Here is a 21,769-nt window from a genome sequence, read left to right as displayed (position 1 = left end):
AAACAGGTGTGTGTTTTCTTTCGCCTCCAGATTAACCTAGCCTATGTATTCATGAAAGTGAGAAATACATTGTCATGTAACGCAACCTATATGGAAGGTGTGAAGGATGAAGTCCTTGTGACCAGTTTACAGGAATAGATGGATAAGGTTAATAAGATAGAGGTCTCTCTGCAGATGAAATCCTATGACTAGTGATGTCCGGGCCGCCGACAACCTGTCCACTCGACCCCATCCCTTCCTCCCTTCTCGAGACCATCTCTGGGTACCTTCTCCCATTCCTCACTTCCCTCATCAACTCATCCCTTTGACTGTGTCCCCTTTGACTTAAAAATGGCCCTTCCCCTTCTCAAGAAACCAAAACCCAACACTTATAACATAAAAAACTACAGACCGTTATCCCTTCTTTCTTTTCTTTCACAAACTCTCTCGTTATCTCTCTCAGAACGATCTTCTTGACCCTAACCAGTCAGGCTTCAAGACGGGTCAATCAACCTAGACTGTTCTTCTCTGTGTCATGGAGGCTCTCCACACTGCCAAAGCTGACTCTGTCATGACACATATTTAGAAATGTTTTGACATATATTATTGTATTTTATGGCTGGTTTTGACACATAAAAGTGTGAAAACCCCCAAAACCTACCACACAAGGCAAAACATTCCATTACCCCATAGACTACATGTCAACGGTATATTTATGTTCTATAAATGTATATATATATATATATATGTTTTTTTATTTATTTTTTATTTATTTTTTATTTCCAATTTTCAGTGTCCTAAAGTATATGTTCGTAGTCCAAGTAAAGTGGCACTGGATGGTCAGAATGTTTCATGACAGTGTCATGAAGTGTATTTTCTACAAGGTATTTAAAAAAAAAAAGGGATTTAAAAAACAAAGTTTCAATGGAAAGGAAACTTCTTGGCAGGGAAAAAAAAAAAAAACTCATTTGAATCTTATGTAGGTGTCATAACCAGCCATAAAAAAACTCAATGTACAGTGCCTTGCGAAAGTATTCGGCCCCCTTGAACTTTGCGACCTTTTGCCACATTTCAGGCTTCAAACATAAAGATATAAAACTGTATTTTTTTGTGAAGAATCAACAACAAGTGGGACGCAATCATGAAGTGGAACGACATTTATTGGATATTTCAAACTTTTTTAACAAATCAAAAACTGAAAAATTGGGCGTGCAAAATTATTCAGCCCCCTTAAGTTAATACTTTGTAGCGCCACCTTTTGCTGCGATTACAGCTGTAAGTCGCTTGGGGTATGTCTCTATCAGTTTTGCACATCGAGAGACTGACATTTTTTCCCATTCCTCCTTGCAAAACAGCTCGAGCTCAGTGAGGTTGGATGGAGAGCATTTGTGAACAGCACTTTTCAGTTCTTTCCACAGATTCTCGATTGGATTAAGGTCTGAACTTTGACTTGGCCATTCTAACACCTGGATATGTTTATTTTTGAACCATTCCATTGTAGATTTTGCTTTATGTTTTGGATCATTGTCTTGTTGGAAGACAAATCTCCGTCCCAGTCTCAGGTCTTTTGCAGACTCCATCAGGTTTTCTTCCAGAATGGTCCTGTATTTGGCTCCATCCATCTTCCCATCAATTTTAACCATCTTCCCTGTCCCTGCTGAAGAAAAGCAGGCCCAAACCATGATGCTGCCACCACCATGTTTGACAGTGGGGATGGTGTGTTCAGCTGTGTTGCTTTTACGCCAAACATAACGTTTTGCATTGTTGCCAAAAAGTTCAATTTTGGTTTCATCTGACCAGAGCACCTTCTTCCACATGTTTGGTGTGTCTCCCAGGTGGCTTGTGGCAAACTTTAAATGACACTTTTTATGGATATCTTTAAGAAATGGCTTTCTTCTTGCCACTCTTCCATAAAGGCCAGATTTGTGCAATATACGACTGATTGTTGTCCTATGGACAGAGTCTCCCACCTCAGCTGTAGATCTCTGCAGTTCATCCAGAGTGATCATGGGCCTCTTGGCTGCATCTCTGATCAGTCTTCTCCTTGTATGAGCTGAAAGTTTAGAGGGACGGCCAGGTCCTGGTAGATTTGCAGTGGTCTGATACTCCTTCCATTTCAATATTATCGCTTGCACAGTGCTCCTTGGGATGTTTAAAGCTTGGGAAATCTTTTTGTATCCAAATCCGGCTTTAAACTTCTTCACAACAGTATCTCGGACCTGCCTGGTGTGTTCCTTGTTCTTCATGATGCTCTCTGCGCTTTTAACGGACCTCTGAGACTATCACAGTGCAGGTGCATTTATACGGAGACTTGATTACACACAGGTGGATTGTATTTATCATCATTAGTCATTTAGGTCAACATTGGATCATTCAGAGATCCTCACTGAACTTCTGGAGAGAGTTTGCTGCACTGAAAGTAATGGGGCTGAATAATTTTGCACGCCCAATTTTTCAGTTTTTGATTTGTTAAAAAAGTTTGAAATATCCAATAAATGTCGTTCCACTTCATGATTGTGTCCCACTTGTTGTTGATTCTTCACAAAAAAATACAGTTTTATATATCTTTATGTTTGAAGCCTGAAATGTGGCAAAAGGTCGCAAAGTTCAAGGGGGCCGAATACTTTTGCAAGGCACTGTATGTCACAAGAGTTGGAAATAAATGGGTCAAGACCAAATTTGAAAATTGACTAATAAATTCAATAAATCCATCAATAAATATGGTGTAATAATGGATGATGATATGGTTATCCTGTCTCTTTATGACAGTAGGGTTAGTGAGATAGAGACAAGGCAGATCAACTGTGGTGCTGTTGTTGTGGTGAGTGGGTTCAAAGGGGGACAGATGGCTCACGGTCCGCTCTCATCTGCTGCTTTATCCGTGCCAAAGTTCAGGGAAAAACACTTACACACACTCCACTTCATTCGCTTTCACTGATCCACATAAACAGATTTCCACACAGTCGCTGACACGATGTGCGAAGATTAACAAGTCGATGTCGAAAGTAAGAGGGTTTTTGTTAGTGGAGTTTCAATGTTTCTATTCCGCTATTATAACATTTATTAAGCAGTAATTGTACTCAAGGTAAAAGGCCTCAGTGTGTACCTAGATCATTAGACTGTCAAAATATCAGTCCTGCTTATCTATTTGTCACGCCCTGACCTTAGTTATCTTTGTTTTCTTTATTATTTTGGTTAGGTCAGGGTGTGACGAGGGTGGTACTGTATGTGTGTTTTTGTCTTGTCTAGGGTTTTTTGTATATCTATGGGGTTTTGGGTATTGTCTAGGTAAATGTAGGTCTATGGTGGCCTGAATTGGTTCCCAATCAGAGACAGCTGTTTATCGTTGTCTCTGATTGGGGATCCTATTTAGATTGCCATATTCCATTTCGGTTTTGTGGGTTATTGTCTATGTGTAGTTGCATGTCAGCACTCGGTTTAGCATAGCGGCACGGTCGTTTTGTTAGTTTAAGTATTTTTATCACACTGCGCCTTGGTCTCGTCATTACGACCGTGACACTATTTATCTACTCTAATCTATAAAAAGGAGCATTCTGTTGGTGCTGTCTCACAAGGGACTGCTGCTTCGCAACTCCTGACAGTCTCAGACTAGACACAACTCTGAATGCTCGCTCACGGTGGCGTCAAGAAGCATGTGATGTTCATTGACGTTGTCACCATTTCAGTTACTTTTCTTTCCCTTCATTTCATGCTGTTGGATTCAACCAGTGAAGAACCTTCATTTTTTTTTATTTTTCCCAGATGACCGATAATCTGCAACATCGCACAACACAATAGCAAATTTCTCCATGATCCTTTCTCCTTAGCGGAGATGTGATCTTTTCAGGCTGTAAAGTTGTCTAAGTTCCTTTCATCCCTGTTTCCGAATTGAATTCAAACAGAAAAAGTTTCATCCTCTGCTGTAGCGTCGTAGACAGATGTTATGCTTGATGTAAGATTGACCTTAAAACCTTTTAATGCAGTGTACTTAATTATGGTCACACAGAGTGTTTCTTGTTAGTCTTAAACAAATCTATACTCTACAAAATTATAAACGCAACATGTAAGGTGTTGGTCCCATGTTTCATCAGCTGAAACAAAAGATCCCAGAAATTTGCACAAAAGCTTATTTCTCTCAAATGTTGTGCACAAATTTGTTTACATCCCTGTGCGCATTTCTCCTTTGCCAAGATAATGTGTGGCATATCAAAAAGCTGATTAAACAGCATGATCATTAAACAGATGCACCTTGTACTGGGGACAATAAAAGGCCACTTAAAATGTGCGGTTTTGTCATACAACACAATGCCACAGATGTCTCAAGTTTTGAGGGAGCATGCAATTGGGATGCTGACAGAATTTAATGTTAATTTCTCTACCAAAAAAGCCTCCAACTTCGTTTTAGAGAATTTGTCCAACCAGCCTCATAACCGCAGACCACGTGTAACCATGCCAGCCCAGGACCTCCACATCTGGCTTTATCTCCTGCGGGATCGTCTAAGACCAGCCACCCAGACAGCTGATGAAACTGAGGAGTATTTCTGTCTGTAGTAAAGCCCTTTTGTGGGGAAAACTCATTCTGATGGCTGCGCCCATGCCCAGTAATGTGAAATCCATAGATTAAGGCCTAGTGAATTTATTTCCTTAACTCAGTCCTTCATTTCGTTAACTCAGTTAAATTGTTGAAATTGTTCGCGTTTTGCTTTTATATTTCTGTTCAGTATACTTTGAAACAAAAGTATACAACACACATATGGTTAAGCGCTTAACAAAGAAGACACCTGTACCATGTCAGATATAGAGTTGAACGGTATTACATTTTGAGTTTGCATCCAATATTACACTTTATATCACAGAAGACTGAAATATAACAAAACTATTTGACATAGAAATACAGAATTTGCGTCGTTTTTTTTTTAAATAATGAAAAATCTTAACGTTCTACCCATGAAAGGTGATTTGGTCATTTGACCGCATTAAAAGATTACTGTATGATTCAGCTCGTCCGTTTCCAAGTTAGATTTTCTCAATTAAATCCAGCCAGAAAGGAGCTTTTTCATTGGCTAGGGTCTCAGAGGATAGGTGATTAGCATCAGACAGACCCTCTCCAACAGAAGATTATAGGAGAGTGTTGCACAGTAAGTCTGAAAGCCTTGGGCCTTAGTCTACTCTGTATGTAGTAAGGTTAGTGCTCTTATAGAGTCTCATGTATCAGAGAGGAGAGTAAAATCTGTATTCTACGTCAACTCTAAAACCCATTCTTCATTGGCAATGCCAAGAAGTAGGCTAGATGGTCTGTTGTTTGACAGAGACAAAAGAGAGAGACTGAGACAGAGATGGAGACATACAGTCATCGGTTGGATAAAGAGTTCAGTGGATCCCGGTTGCTCTGCTCTCTCTCACACACATTTTCTCTCTGATCCAGTTCAAATGACCTGTGTAGAGACTTTTGCCTCTGAGATTGGAGTTCCTGGTGATCAGTTAGCAGACAGACGAGAGACCGACAGACACTGGAGTCAACACCTTTTTGGCACCTTGACTCACTTTACCTTCAGACAGTATCTAGTGTGTTGAATACTTACAGGAATTATGGTCTAACTCACACTAAGACTCAGTTCAATCTGCTGCCACGTGTAGCTGTCATGTATTGTCATGTTGTGTCTTTCTGTCCTTTCCTTTCACCCTGTCTCCCTCTGCTGGTCGTATTAGGTTACCTTTTCTCCCCCGCTTTCCCCCAGCTGTTCCTTGTCTCCTCTTGACTACCTCGTCACCCCTTCTCCCACCTGTTCCCCTTTTCCCTCTGATTAGTCCCCTATATCTCTCTCTGTTTTTGTTCCTGTCCTTGTCGGATTCTTGTTTGTTGTGTTTCATGCCTGAGCCAGACTATCGTCATGTTTGCTGTAACCTTGTCCTGTCCTGTCGGAATCTGCCGGTCTATCTGAGCCTACCTATGTTTGGTTATTAAAGAAGCTCTGTTTAAGTTAGTTCGCTTTTGGGTCCTCATTCACTCACCGTAACAGTAGCTGGGGAGTGCAGCCAGAGAGTTATCATATGGAGGCTAGCTACTGTACTGTATGTTATTGCACCTGATCCAGCTGGCCTAGCCTGACCTCTGCCTCCCCACAACATATTGACAGACTTTGAACATCACTCTCTGCCACAAACATAATTAACACTGATCCGCCTAAAGTTTCCATATGAATACTACAGAGGAAGGACTGCTATTACTGTACCTTTACTGTCTTAGAACTGAGGAGTGAAACGTAAGAAAAACTTTGTGTCTGTGAGCGTTTTGGCCTTATCAACTCCAGGCGGTCTCATCTGTGTTGAAGAGTGAATCACTAAACTCTTCATCTCCCTGACAGCTTTTTGTGTGTGTGTGTGTGTGTGTGTGTGTGTGTGTGTGTGTGTGTGTGTGTGTGTGTGTGTGTGTGTGTGTGTGTGTCTGTGTCTGTGTCTGTGTCTCTTGTGTCCACCCCCTCTCCTATCCCCTCCATAACCTCCCCTTCATCATTGTGGGCTGTGCCCCATCGGAGAGGCAGCAGTCTGGGACAGAGAGTACTGTGATGGCCCTGGAGAGAGATCTAGGTGTGCGTGCAGGGAGGGTGCGGACGTTAGTTAAGGCATCATCTGGAGTTGGGCACATCCCTGACACACCACTTTACTTCCAATTGGGACAGCCAATCAGCTATAAGATGAGTAGCAGGGTGTATCTAGGCTTGTGGCAGAGCTGTATGGCCATGTCATCTGCTGTGTTCTTGTTATGCCATACATATATGGCATCGAGTGACAAATGGCTTGGCAAACGCACAGTACAGATCTGAGACCAGGTATATCTGTGATCTTGGTTGAAGTTGCCCGTACACACAGATACATACATATATAAGGTCAGTTTAGCATTTCCCCCAATGGTTAACGTGGATTTGTGAAGTGTAACCTGATCCTATATATCTCTCTCTCTATATATATATATATATATATATATAGGATCAGGTTACACTTCACAAATCCCCTTTAACCATTGGGGGAAATGCTAAACTGACCTTAGATCTTCAATCAATCAATCAAATTTATTTTATATAGCCCTTCGTACATCAGCTGATATCTCAAAGTGCTGTACAGAAACCCAGCCTAAAACCCCAAACAGCAAGCAATGCAGGTGAAGAAGCACGGTGGCTAGGAAAAACTCCCTAGAAAGGCCAAAACCTAGGAAGAAACCTAGAGAGGAACCAGGCTATGTGGGGTGGCCAGTCCTCTTCTGGCTGTGCCGGGTGGAGATTATAACAAAACATGGTCAAGATGTTCAAATGTTCATAAATGACCAGCATGGTCGAATAATAATAAGGCAGAATAGTTGAAACTGGAGCAGCAGCACAGTCAGGTGGACTGGGGACAGCAAGGAGCCATCATGTCAGGCACTCCCGGGGCATGGTCCCAGGGCTCAGGTCCTCCGAGAGAGAGAAAGAAAGAGAGAATTAGAGAGAGCATATGTGGGATGGCCAGTCCTCTTCTGGCTGTGCCGGGTGGAGATTATAACAGAACATGGCCAAGATGTTCAAATGTTCATAAATGATCAGCATGGTTGAATAATAATAAGGCAGAACAGTTGAAACTGGAGCAGCAGCACAGCCAGGTGGACTGGGGACAGCAAGGAGTCATCATGTCAGGTAGTCCTGGGGCATGGTCCTAGGGCTCAGGTCCTCCGAGAGAGAGAAAGAGAGAAGGAGAGAATTAGAGAACGCACACTTAGATTCACACAGGACACCGAATAGGACAGGAGAAGTACTCCAGATATAACAAACTGACCCTAGCCCCCCGACACATAAACTACTGCAGCATAAATACTGGAGGCTGAGACAGGAGGGGTCAGGAGACACTGTGGCCCACTCCGAGGACACCCCCGGACAGGGCCAAACAGGAAGGATATAACCCCACCCACTTTGCCAAAGCACAGCCCCCACACCACTAGAGGGATATCTTCAACCACCAACATACCATCCTGAGACAAGGCTGAGTATAGCCCACAAAGACCTCCGCCACGGCACAACTTAAGGGGGGGGGGGGGGGGCGCCAACCCAGACAGGATGACCACGTCAGTGACTCAACCCACTCAGGTGACGCACCCCCTCCAGGGACGGCATGAGAGAGCCCCAGTAAAGCCAGTGACTCAGCCCCTGTAATAGGGTTAGAGGCAGAGAATCCCAGTGGAAAGAGGGGAACCGGCCAGGCAGAGACAGCAAGGGTGGTTCGTTGCTCCAGAGCCTTTCCGTTCACCCTCCCACTCCTGGGCCAGACTACACTCAATCATATGACCCACTGAAGAGATGAGTCTTCAGTATTGACTTAAAGGTTGAGATCGAGTTTGCGTCTCTGACATGGGTAGGCAGACCGTTCCATAAAAATGGAGCTCTATAGGAGAAAGCCCTGCCTCCAGCTGTTTGCTTAAAAATTCTAGGGACAATTAGGAGGCCTGCGTCTTGTGACCGTAGCGTACGTGTAGGTATGTATGGCAGGACCAAATCAGAGAGATAGATAGGAGCAAGCCCATGTAATGCTTTGTAGGTTAGCAGTAAAACCTTGAAATCAGCCCTTGCTTTGACAGGAAGCCAGTGTAGAGAGGCTAGCACTGGAGTAATATGATCAAATTTTTTGGTTCTAGTCAGGATCCTAGCAGCCGTATTTAGCACTAACTGAAGTTTATTTAGTGCTTTATCCGGGTAGCCGGAAAGTAGAGCATTGCAGTAGTCTAACCTGGAAGTGACAAAAGCATGGTTTAATTTTTCTGCATCATTTTTGGACAGAAAGTTCCTGATTTTTGCAATGTTACGTAGATGGAAAAAAGCTGTCCTTGAAATGGTCTTGATATGTTCTTCAAAAGAGAGATCAGGGTCCAGAGTAACGCCGAGGTCCTTCACAGTTTTATTTGAGACGACTGTACAACCATTAAGATTAATTGTCAGATTCAACAGAAGATCTCTTTGTTTCTTGGGACCTAGAACAAGCATCTCTGTTTTGTCCGAGTTTAAAAGTAGAAAGTTTGCAGCCATCCACTTCCTTATGTCTGAAACACATTCTTCTAGCAAGGGCAATTTTGGGGCTTCACCATGTTTAATTGAAATGTACAGCTGTGTGTCATCCGCATAGCAGTGAAAGTTAACATTATGTTTTCGAATAACATCCCCAAGAGGTAAAATATAGAGTGAAAACAATAGTGGTCCTAAAACGGAACCTTGAGGAACACCGAAATTTACAGTTGATTTGTCAGAGGACAGACCATTCACAGAGACAAACTGATATCTTTCCGACAGATAAGATCTAAACCAGGCCAGAACTTGTCCGTGTAGACCAATTTGGGTTTCCAATCTCTCCAAAAGAATGTGGTGATCGATGGTATCAAAAGCAGCACTAAGGTCTAGGAGCACGAGGACAGATGCAGAGCCTCGGTCCGATGCCATTAAAATGTCATTTACCACCTTCACAAGTGCCGTCTCAGTGCTATGATGGGGTCTAAAACCAGACTGAAGCATTTCGTATACATTGTTTGTCTTCAGGAAGGCAGTGAGTTGTTGCGCAACAGCCTTTTCTAAAATTTTTGAGAGGAATGGAAGATTCGATATAGGCCGATAGTTTTTTATATTTTCTGGGTCAAGGTTTGGCTTTTTCAAGAGAGGCTTTATTACTGCCACTTTTAGTGAGTTTGGTACACATCCGGTGGATAGAGAGCCGTTTATTATGTTCAACATAGGAGGGCCAAGCACAGGAAGCAGCTCTTTCAGTAGTTTAGTTGGAATAGGGTCCAGTATGCAGCTTGAAGGTTTAGAGGCCATGATTATTTTCATCATTGTGTCAAGAGATATAGTACTAAAACACTTGAGTGTCTCTCTTGATCCTAGGTCCTGGCAGAGTTGTGCAGACTCAGGACAACTGAGCTTTGAAGGAATACGCAGATTTAAGGAAGAGTCCGTAATTTGCTTTCTAATAATCATAATCTTTTCCTCAAAGAAGTTCATGAATTTATCACTGCTAAAGTGAAAGTCATCCTCTCTTGGGGAATGCTGCTTTTTAGTTAGCTTTGCGACAGTATCAAAAAGGAATTTCGGATTGTTCTTATTTTCCTCAATTAAGTTAGAAAAATAGGATGATCGAGCAGCAGTAAGGGCTCTTCGGTACTGCACAGTACTGTCTTTCCAAGCTAGTCGGAAGACTTCCAGTTTGGTGTGTCGCCATTTCCGTTCCAATTTTCTGGAAGCTTGCTTCAGAGCTCGGGTATTTTCTGTGTACCAGGGAGCTAGTTTCTTATGAGAAATGTTTTTAGTTTTTAGGGGTGCAACTGCATCTAGGGTATTGCGCAAGGTTAAGTTGAGTTCCTCAGTTAGGTGGTTAACTGATTTTTGTCCTCTGGCGTCCTTGGGTAGACAGAGGGAATCTGGAAGGACATCAAGGAATCTTTGTGTTGTCTGTGAATTTATAGCACGACTTTTGATGATCCTTGGTTGGGGTCTGAGCAGATTATTTGTTGCAATTGCAAACGTAATAAAATGGTGGTCCGATAGTCCAGGATTATGAGGAAAAACATTAAGATCCACAACATTTATTCCATGGGACAAAACTAGGTCCAGCGTATGACTGTGACAGTGAGTGGGTCCAGAGACATGTTGGACAAAACCCACTGAGTCGATGATGGCTCCGAAAGCCTTTTGGAGTGGGTCTGTGGACTTTTCCATGTGAATATTAAAGTCACCAAAGATTAGAATATTATCCGCTATGACTACAAGGTCCGATAGGAATTCAGGGAACTCAGTGAGGAACGCTGTATATGGCCCAGGAGGCCTGTAAACAGTAGCTATAAAAAGTAATTGAGTAGGCTGCATAGATTTCATGACTAGAAGCTCAAAAGACGAAAACGTCATTTTTTTTTTTGTAAATTGAAATTTGCTATCGTAAATGTTAGCAACACCTCCGCCTTTGCGGGATGCACGGGGGATATGGTCACTAGTGTAGCCAGGAGGTGAGGCCTCATTTAACACAGTAAATTCATCAGGCTTAAGCCATGTTTCAGTCAGGCCAATCACATCAAGATTATGATCAGTGATTAGTTCATTGACTATAATTGCCTTTGAAGTAAGGGATCTAACATTAAGTAGCCCTATTTTGAGATGTGAGGTATCATGATCTCTTTCAATAATGACAGGAATGGAGGTGGTCTTTATCCTAGTGAGATTGCTAAAGCGAACACCGCCATGTTTAGTTTTGCCCAACCTAGGTCGAGGCACAGACACGGTCTCAATGGTGATAGCTGAGCTGACTACACTGACTGTGCTAGTGGCAGACTCCACTATGCTGGCAGGCTGGCTAACAGCGTGCTGCCTGGCCTGCACCCTATTTCATTGTGGAGCTAGAGGAGTTAGAGCCCTGTCTATGTTGGTAGATAAAATGAGAGCACCCCTCCAGCTAGGATGGAGTCCGTCACTCCTCAGCAGGTCCTGTTGAGGGTGAGTCCCAGAAAGAGGGCCAATTATCTACAAATTCTATCTTTTGGGAGGGGCAGAAAACAGTTTTCAACCAGCGATTGAGTTGTGAGACTCTGCTGTAGAGCTCATCACTCCCCCTAACTGGGAGGGGGCCAGAGACAATTACTCGATGCCGACACATCTTTCTAGCTGATTTACACGCAGAAGCTATGTTGCGCTTGGTGATCTCTGACTGTTTCATCCTAACATCGTTGGTGCCGACGTGGATAACAATATCTCTATACTCTCTACACTCGCCAGTTTTAGCTTTAGCCAGCACCATCTTCAGATTAGCCTTAACGTCGGTAGCCCTGCCCCCCGGTAAACAGTGTATGATCGCTGGATGATTCTCAAGTCTAATACTGCGGGTAATGGAGTCGCCAATGACTAGAGTTTTCAATTTGTCAGAGCTAATGGTGGGAAGCTTCGGCGTCTCAGACCCCGTAACGGGAGGAGTAAAGACCAGAGAAGACTCGGCCTCTGACTCCGACCCGCTGCTTAATGGGGAAAACCGGTTGAAAGTTTCTGTCGGCTGAATGAGCGACACCGGTTGAGCGTTCCTACAGCATTTCCTTCCAGAAACCGTGAGAAAGTTGTCCGGCTGCGGGGACTGTGCCAGGGGATTTATACTACTATCTGTACTTACTGGTGGCACAGACGCTGTTTCATCCTTTCCTACACTGAAATTACCCTTGCCTAGCGATTGCGTCTGAAGCTGGGCTTGTAGCACAGCTATCCTCGCCGTAAGGCGAGTACAGCGACTGCAATTAGAAGGCATCATGTTAATGTTACTACTTAGCTTCGGCTGTTGGAGGTCCTGACGAACCGTGTCCAGATAAAGCGTCCGGAGTGAAAAAGTTGAGTAGGAAAAAACAAAAATATAAACGGTAATTAAAAAGTAAAAACCGTAAATTTGGTAGCAAAACAGGTTGGCAACAAAACGCACAGCAACTCAAAAACAAGTCTGCAAGTCGTGACCGGAGTCGTCTTCCAACTCCTATCTCTGCTGCCCAGAACTAGAGCCTCTGCATTTGGAAAGAAAGTCAGTGAACCATAGTGCTCCACCTAGGCTAAGGAAGTGCTGCTACAATATGGCTCTGCTCTGCACTAACACGGAAGCTTATAGGAAATCCCGCTATGCCCTCTGACAAATCATCAAACAGGCAAAGTGTCAATACAGGACTAAGATTGAATCATACTACACCGGCTCCGACGCTAGTCGGAAGTGGCAGGACTTGCAAATCATTACAGACTACAAAGGGAAGCACAGCCGAGAGCTGCCCAGTGACACAAGCCTACCAAATGAGCGAAATAACTTCTGCGCTTGCTTCGAGGCAAATAACACTGAAACATGCATGAGAGCACCAGCTGTTCCAGACGACTGTGTGATCACGCTCTCCACAGCTGATGTGAGTAAGACCTTTAAACAGGTCAACATTCACAAGGCCGCAGGGCCAGACTAATTACCAGGACATGTACTGCGAGCATGCGCTGACCAACTGGCAAGTGTCTTCACTGACATTTTCAACCTCTCCTGTCTGAGTATGTAATAGCAACATGTTTTAAGCAGACCACCATGGTCCCTTTGCCCAGGAACACCAAGGTAACCTGCCTAAATGACTACCGACCCGTAGCATTCAAAACCATAGTGCCCTCAAAGCTCATCAATAAGCTAAGGACCCTGGGACTAAACACCTCCCTCTGCAACTGGATCCTGGACTTCCTGACAGGCAGCCCCCAGGTGGTGAGGGTAGGTAACAACACTTCCCCCACGCTGATCCTCAACACAGGGGCCCCTCAGGGGTGCATGCTCAGTCCCCTCCGGTACTCCCTGTTCACTCATGACTGTATGGCCAGGCATAACTCCAACACCATCATTAAGTTTGCCGATGACACAACAGTGGTAGGCCTGATCACCGACAACAACGAGACAGCCTATAGGGAGGAGGTCAGAGATCTGGCCGTGTGGTGCCAGGACAACAACCTCTCCCTCAACATGATTAAGACAAAGGAGATGATTGTGGACTACAGGAAAAGGAGGACCGAGCACGCCCCCATAGGGTAGTGTGTATGGCCCAGTACATCACTGGGTCCAAGCTTCCTGTCATCCAGGACCTCTATACCAGGCGGTGTCAGAAGAAGGCCCTAAAAATTGTCAAAGACTCCAGCCACCCTAGTCATAGACAGTTCTCTCTGCTACTCCACGGCAAGCGGTACTGGAGTCTAGGTCCAAGAGACTTCTAAACATGTCCGACCCCCAAGCCATAAGACTTCTGAACATCTAATCAAATGGCTACCCAGACTATTTGCATTCCCCCCCCCCCCCCCCTTTACGCCGCTGCTACTCTCTGTTATTATCTATGCATAGTCACTTTAATAACTCTAGCTACATGTGCATATTACCTCAACTAACCGGTGCTCCCACACATTGACTCTGTACCCTGTATATAGACTCTCTATTTTTACTTTACTGCTGCATTTAACTACTTGTTACATTCATTTCTTATTCTTATTCATATTTTTTAAACTGTATTGTTGGTTAGGGGCTTGTAAGTAAGCATTTGACTGTAAGGTCTACCTACACCTGTTGTATTCGGAGCATGTGTCTAATAAAATGTATTTGATTTATTCAGCCTTGATTATTAGTGTAGAAGTGAGTATATGAAAGCACCTGGAAGACTGTCTTCTTGCTGTGGAACAACTACCATTGAGAGATATTACAGTCCCCCAACTGTATTCTTGTTTTGGTATAGCACTATATATGCAAGGGGTGCATGACTGGCTGCATGGAAGTCAGGTGCAGGAGAGCAGAACTGGGTAATAACCGGAGCAGTTTAATATGCAAAACCAACGGCACCCAGAACAACAAATATGGATACAAATAACCCGTCGCGAACCAGTCAGAGTGCACAAACACTTTACAACAAACAATTTCACACACAGACATGGGGGGAACAGAGGGGTAAATACACAACAAGTAATGAGGGAATGTAAACCAGGTGTGTGGGAAAACAAGACAAAACAAATGGAAAATTAAAGGTGGATCGGCGATGGCTAGAAGACCGGTGACGTCGACCTCACCCAAGGGTGAACAGTAGTGTAGAGAGCCAATGGGGGTAAGGGCAGAGAAGGGAGATGATGTGCGATTCATTGACGTGTGTAATGGGAAAAAAGCAGTGGGCAGCTGCAGCTATGTAATATCAGAAGAGCTCTGTCTTTTTCACTGTCTCCTCTCACTCTCTCTCTCCCACACACACTCACAGACACATGCTCATGTATGCTCCCTACTCACCCAAGATTGGATGTAATTATTGTGGCTCCTTTCATCTTCATTTTAAGTAGTGTACCAAACCTTCCTGGTTTTACCATGTTATTGTCACAGCTAGCCCATGTGTTGACCTCCTCTAAAAAGGTATTGAAAGAGAGTGGTTTTGTGTTTATAACTTGTTAATACAAGAGGCACAAGTTCTCATGCATGACTGTGTGTTTGGCCCCTAGGAAGTATCATCCATGGGAACATCAGACCTAGTAGGAGCAGTGCACAGCATCTGTGTTACTACCGCACAGTGTCTGGCTGTTATTATGTTATGTTAATGGTGGCATTGTCATGGATCCTCCACTAGAGTCCTGTGTTCCTCCACTCAGCACATACACTGCCGTGAGGGTCTCTGCACAGAATGTGATGATGTCACTGGATTCCTACCATACCATACCACAATTCTAGACTATCTTCTCTCTCTTTCTCTCCTTCCCCAATGACAATGGTCCAAAAATACGGACCATCCATTCTCAGTTTTCTCTCTTTCCTTCTCTCTCTGTCTGAATCTGTGTAAAGCTACATAGTGAGTGATGTGTGTAGGTTTGAAATATTCAGAGTTAGATTTTTCTAGGAAATCCAATATGACAACCAGATCCCCCCCCCCATGTCAGTGGATTCCCCTTCTACTCACACTCAGCCTGCAGGTGTATTGACAGTAGAATGGGTCCCCCTGTCTGAAGGTTTTCTCATGGTCCAGCCTATTATTCTCCTTCCCTCTCGTTTGCCCTCTGTTGCTTTGCGTCCCCCCATCTCTCTCTCTCTCTTCTCTCTCTCTTCTCTCTCTCTCTCTCTCTCTCTCTCTCTCTCTCTCTCTCTCTCTCTCTCTCTCCCCTTTTCACCCACATCTCTGATGTTTTCACGTCCCAGGTGACTTAGTGTTGTTGTGCCCTTGAGCTAGATCTCTGCAGTACATATCTTGCTCCTTTGGTGGCTTTTCTACACAAGTGCTCCACATGGTTTTCCTCCTGGACGGCTTCTACATTTTTACATGTAGATGTTATGTTTTATCTTATAGCCTTAGACTATCCTATCATGTTCTATAACTTGGTTTCATGTTTGTTTAGCCAAGGGGTAAAGCGATCCCTGAGGAAACTGACTTTCTGGAAGATCGTACTGGTAGAGCCTTTATTAAGCGAATGTGCTTTTGCTGTGAGATTCATTTCATGTCAACTCATTTGGAACACTCATGGTTTGTCTGGTCTCAGAAGACCCATGCTGAGCTGATACTAAGAGCTGTACAATACCAAGAAAACAGTATTTTCTTCTTAGCTCTGCATGCTGTTATACAGTGCATGCTCTCAATTCGCTCTGAAGGCAGACCCTCTTCAGTCATTTGTTATCTGGGTTCAACACACCAAAGGCCACCAGTTAATAAAACATTTGTTTTTTAAAGGCAATGTTCTGTTTTAGGCCTTTGATAGCCTTTAAAAAGGGGTGTGCGTCATGTGATTTTATTGATCATTATTGCATGATTTTCTATGTAATTTGATCAGACAGGCTACAGTACATTGAAATCATATGACATGATACTTCATGTTGTCTTCAAGGCTCCTGTGCAGAGTTGATTCGCTTGTGTAATGGTTGTTGATGTACAGTGTGTGAGTGTGTGTGTGAGAATTTTTTGCAAGTGGGCTTGACTCTCTTCCTCCTCCACTGTAACCTCACGTGTTGCCATGGTAACAGCCCGTTCCAAAGCGGATGCTGTTCCTGGGAAGGACCTGTGATCTACCAGTCACGTGTTCCAGCTGACTGTTCCATGGCACATCACGGTGCGTCACTCACTCCATTGTGTGCTTTTGAAGTAGACATTGTACTTACCCAGAATGCAAGGGAGGCTATTCCTCTGGAGCTGTGACAGCCAATGACAACCCAGCTTGGATGTGTGTGTGTGTGTGTGTGTGTGTGTGTGTGTGTGTGTGTGTGTGTGTGTGTGTGTGTGTGTGTGTGCGTGTGTGCGTGCGTGTCTTGTCTGCAGAGTTGGCAGAACAAAGACTTGCTGGCCTATAAATAGTTGCCTCTTGTCTCATGTTGATGAACTGCGTTTGTCGTATCTCCAAATACCAGGGGCAGTCCAACAAAATCATATTTGAGAGAAGATCAAGCTATTTTGAAAAAAAGGGGTACATTTCCCAATCTTGGAGCTTTGCACTTATACATAGCAATACAATAGTGATGACTTACAGAAAAAAATAATGTTAAAGAATCACTGTTTTCAGGATGAATATTGAGGCGTCAGTGTCTATAATATGGTGACGGGGGAGGGCGTGTACAAAGCCGTCCGAAAGGGATAGAGATCAACTGGGGGGGTTCATGCCAGATAGTGGGACCCAGGCTGTCTCCTGTCTGATCTATGTGGGGCGTGTGTTAAGGGGGTGGATGTGGGAGGGGGAAAGTCCCCTTAATCCCTCCTCAAACTGTCCCCATTGACTAGTTGTGCCCCCCGAAATAGCGTCTGGCGGCATTGTTGTGCCCTGCAGGTCCCCACCAGCCCTCCACCTCCCTGTTGTTTGGATAGGAAGCCCCCTTATACACACACATACACACATGCGCACACACACAAACACACACGTGCATGCATGCAAACAAACACCACGCACACACACACACTCTTTTTGTGGGGGAAAAGAGCTGATAAGCAGGATGACAATAAATAGCCTCGTGCTGGCAGTGGCAGAGGGAGGGAGAGAAAACGACAGAGTGAGGAGAGTGGGTTGACAGGGTTGACCCCTTTTAGCAAAAGTATTTGTTTCAGCTGCTATTTTCAGTGTCCCCCTCCCTCCCTATCCTTGGATATCACGATTACATTTACCCCCCCCCCTCCCCCCTCTGAGAGAGCGTTAGAGTAAGAGACGGGGGAGGAAGTTCTATCTACTAGTATGGTAAGTCAGGGTGTTCTCCCTGTCCTAGACCCTGCCATTTCTAGGGAACTTTCTGAGTGAGATCTGGGAGATCTGGGATGACATAAAGAGTGGGCAAGAGGGAGGGAGAGGGAGAAAAGGATTTGGCATGTGTCATTTTGTATGTCGGAGACAGACAAACACTTACAGAGGGGATTGTTAACTTCTCTTGGAAGGTTAGATACAGAAGCTAACCTATCTTCCTCTTTACCTCTCTGCCTCCATCCCTTCATTGCGTGGATCATCAAGGAAGCGTTATTTTGGGTGTCCTGCTCGGTTGGGATTTGTTCTTTTTTTGCCTTGGTCACCTGACATAATGGCATCTTGCTCTTCCCTGTCCCTCTCCCTGTGCTGTGCTGTGTACTGAGCGTGGTTCTGCTTGGAACAGAGCTAATTGAGAGCTCAGGTTTCACTCCTGAACTGCAGAGAGAGAGGGGGAAACATGGCTGTGGAAGAGGCAGCAGACTTCCTGACAATAGTAAGTGTTCCCTGGAATTGTTTCCATTTTTGTATCACTACTGCCTTGTGAGGAGTTGTGAAAGGGGATTGTGGTGAGGAGTTAGTATGATAGTTCGATTTGATCATCACTCAGAGGTCACCAGTCTCTATAGTATAGCCTTGTGGTGCAGCGTAGTGCATGGACGCAGGATGGTTACGGGACACAAACACGTAGCTATCTGTGTTGGAGAGGCTGGTTCTCCTACTACAGAGGACATTTTGTTTGTTTGGCATAAGGGCATAAGTGAATAACACTGGTGGCATCATGGGCTTTGTAATTTCCAGTTTGTGTTTGCACTAGAGCGAACTATCTAAAGGATGCTCTTTGTCAGGGATCCAGTGCAAACCAGCTGACCTTGACAGGTAATGTGATAAGGGAAAATCAGATGTGCAGCGTAGAGCATCCTGCTGCTTGCATAGGGAATTTCTTAAGACTTTGTGGATGGCTTGAATTTGGTGAAGAATCTCTCCACTGATAATTGTCCTCTGATCTGCTATACGTGTGCGTGCGCGTGTGCATGTGCTGGCTTCCGGGTTAAGTGGGCGGGTGTTAAGAAGCGTGATTTGAAGGGTCATGTTTCGGAGGACGCATGACTCAACCTTCACCTCCCGAGCCCCGTTGGGAAGTTGCAGCGATAAGACAAGATCTAAATTTGGGATAAAAAGGGGGTGAAATACAACAGCAATATAGTGCCTTCGGAAAGTATTCAGACCCCTTGACTTTTTCTACATTTTGTTACGTTACAGTCTTATTATTTTCTTAGAAAAAAAAGAAACGTCCCTATTTCAGTACCCTGTCTTTCAAAGATAATTTGTAAAAATACAAATAACTTCACAGATCTTCATTGTAAAGGGTTTAAACACTTTTTCTCAGGCTTCTTCAATGAACCACAAACAATGAATGAACATTCACCTGTGGAACGGACATTAAGACACTAACAGCTTACAGACGGTAGGCAATTAAGGTCACAGTTATGAAAACGTAGGACACTAAAGAAGCCTTTCTACTGACTCTGAAAACACCAAAAGAAAGATACCCAGGGTCACTTCTCATCTGCGTGAACGTGCCTTAGGCACACTGCAAGGAGGCATGAGGACTGCAAATGTGGCCAGGGCAATAAATTGCAATGTCCGTACTGTGAGAAGCCTAAGATAGAGCTACAGGGAGACAGGACGGACAGCTGATCGTCCTCGCAGTAGCAGACCACATGTAACAACACCTGCACAGGATCGGTACATCCGAACAGCACATCTGTGGGACAGGTACAGGATGGTACAGGATGGCAACCCAACTACCCAACAATCCCTCCATCAGTGCTCAGACTGTCCGCAATAGGCTGAGAGAGGCTGGACTGAGGGCTTGTAGGCCTGTTGTAAGCAGGTCCTCATCAGACATCACCGGCAACAACGTCACCTATGGGCACAATGTCACGTTCTGACCTTTATTTCCTTTGTTTTGTATTTATTTAGTATGGTCAGGGCGTGAGTTGGGTGGGCAGTCTATGTTTGTTTTTTCTATGTTTTGGGGCATTTCTATGTTTCGGCCTAGTATGGTTCTCAATCAGAGGCAGGTGTCATTAGTTGTCTCTGATTGAGAATCATACTTAGGTAGCCTGGGTTGCACTGTTTGTTTGTGGGTGATTGTCTATGTTGATGGCTTGTTTCAGCGCAGCTCGCATTAGCTTCACGGTTGTTATTTTGTTTACTGGTTTTGTATAGTTTTCAGTGTTCAGTACTTTCTTGATTAAAGATTTACCATGGACACTTACCATGCCGCATATTGGTCCTCTGATCCTTTTCGCCTCTCCTCTTCAGATGAAGAGGAGGACGACCGTGACACACAAACCCACTGTCACTGGACCAGACAGGACTGGCAAAAGGTGCTCTTCACTGAGGAGTCACAGTTTTGTCTCACCAGGGGTGATGGTCGGATTCGTGTTTATCATCGAAGGAATGAGCGTTACACCGAGGCCTGTACTCTGGAGCGGAATCGATTTGGAGGTGAAGGGTCCGTCATGGTCTGGGGCGGTGTGTCACAGCATCATCGGACTGAGCTTCTTGTCATTGCAGGCAATCTCAATGCTGTGCGTTACAGGGAAGACATCCTCCCCCCTCATGTGTTACCCTTCCTGCAGACTCCTCCTGACATGACCCTCCATCATGACAATGCCACTAGCCATACTGCTCATTCTGTGTGTGATTTTCTGCAAGACAGGAATGTCAGTGTTCTGCTATGGCCAGCGAAGAGATCTCAATCCCATTGAGCACGTCTGGGACCTGTTGGATCAGAGGGTGGGGGCTAGGGCCATTCCCCCCAGAAATGTCCGGGAATTTGCAGGTGCCTTGGTGGAAGAATGGGGTAACATCTCACAGCAAGAACTGGCAAATCTGGTGCAGTCCATGAGGAGGAGATGCACTGCAGTACTTAATGCAGCTCGTGGCCACACCAGATACTGACTGTTACTTTTGATTTTGACCCCCCCCCCACCTTTGTTCAGGGACACATTATTCAACATAATAGTCTGTGGAACTTGTTCAGTTCATGTCTCAGTTGTTTGAATCTTATACAAATATTTGCACATGTTAAGTTTGCTGAAAATAAACGCAGTTGACAGTGAGAGGATGTTTCATTTTTTGCTGAGTTTACACACAATACCACATAATGACAAAGCAAAACACAGGTTTTAATTTTTTGCAAATGTATATATACTTTTTTAAATACCTGATTTACATAAGTATCCAGACCCTTTGCTATGAGACTCGAAGTTGAGCTCAGGTGCATCCTGTTTCCATTGATAATCCTTAAGATTTTTCTACAACTTAATTGGAGTCCACCTGTGGTAAATTCAATTGATTGGACATGATTTTGAAAGGCACACACCTGTCTATACAAGGTCCCACTGGAACCGTCCGTAGAGCTCCGAGACAGGATTGTGTTACGGCACAGATCAGGGGAAGGGTATCAAAACATTTCTGCAGCATTGAAAGTCCCCAAGAACACAGTGGCCTCCATCATTCTTGAATGGTAGAAGTTGGGAACCTTCAAGACTCTTCCTAGAGCTGGCCGCCCGGCCAAACTGAGCAAACAGGGGAGAAGGGCCTTGGTCAGGGAGGTGACCAACAACCCGATCGTCACTCTGACAGAGATCCAGAGTTCCTCTGTGGAGATGGGAGAGCCTTCCAGAAGGACAACCATCTCTGCAGCACTCCACCAATCAGCCCTTTATGGTAGAGTGGCCAGACGGAATCCACTCCTCAGTAAAAGGCATATGACAGCCCGCTTGTAGTTTTCCAAAAGGCACCTAAAGACTCTCAGACCATGAGAAACAAGATCCTCTGGTCTGATGAAACCAAGATTGAACTCTTTGGCCTGAATGCCAACCGTCACATCTGGAGGAAACCTGGCACCATTCCTACGGTGAAACATGGTGGTGGCACCATCATGCTGTGGGGATGTTTTTCAGCGGCAGGGACTGGGAGTCAAGTCAGGATAGAGGCAAAGATGAACAGAGCAAAGTACGAAGAGATCCTTGATGAAAACCTGCTCCAGGGCGCTCAGGACCTCA

At 44.5% G+C, this 21,769-nt stretch overlaps 1 protein-coding gene across 48 annotated transcripts in view; it reads left to right on the top strand.

Moving 5' to 3' along the window:
• Positions 1–21,769, top strand: part of LOC110502535 (ankyrin-3) — a 150,861-nt gene that overhangs the window by 33,640 nt on the left and 95,452 nt on the right. For 25 of the 48 annotated variants that reach the window (XM_090217039.1, XM_090217037.1, XM_090217031.1 and 22 more), the window contains exon 1: positions 17,627–18,183. The exons of 17 other annotated variants lie outside the window; for them this stretch is intronic. In XM_090217039.1, the coding sequence (XP_090073165.1) occupies positions 18,148–18,183 (36 nt within the window). In that variant the 5' untranslated portion in view covers positions 17,627–18,147. Of the gene's footprint in view, positions 1–17,626; positions 18,184–21,769 lie in introns of those variants that run through there. 6 more of the 48 variants (XM_090217014.1, XM_090217010.1, XM_090217005.1 and 3 more) reach the window with 1 other exon arrangement.

The sequence above is a fragment of the Oncorhynchus mykiss genome, chromosome 23 (assembly GCF_057628025.1).
Source record: "Oncorhynchus mykiss isolate SJ-2025 chromosome 23, ASM5762802v1, whole genome shotgun sequence".
NCBI classification, from domain to species: domain Eukaryota; kingdom Metazoa; phylum Chordata; class Actinopteri; order Salmoniformes; family Salmonidae; genus Oncorhynchus; species Oncorhynchus mykiss.
The sequence above is the reverse complement of the archived record's forward strand: the minus strand, read 5'-3'. Positions and strand labels throughout refer to the sequence as shown.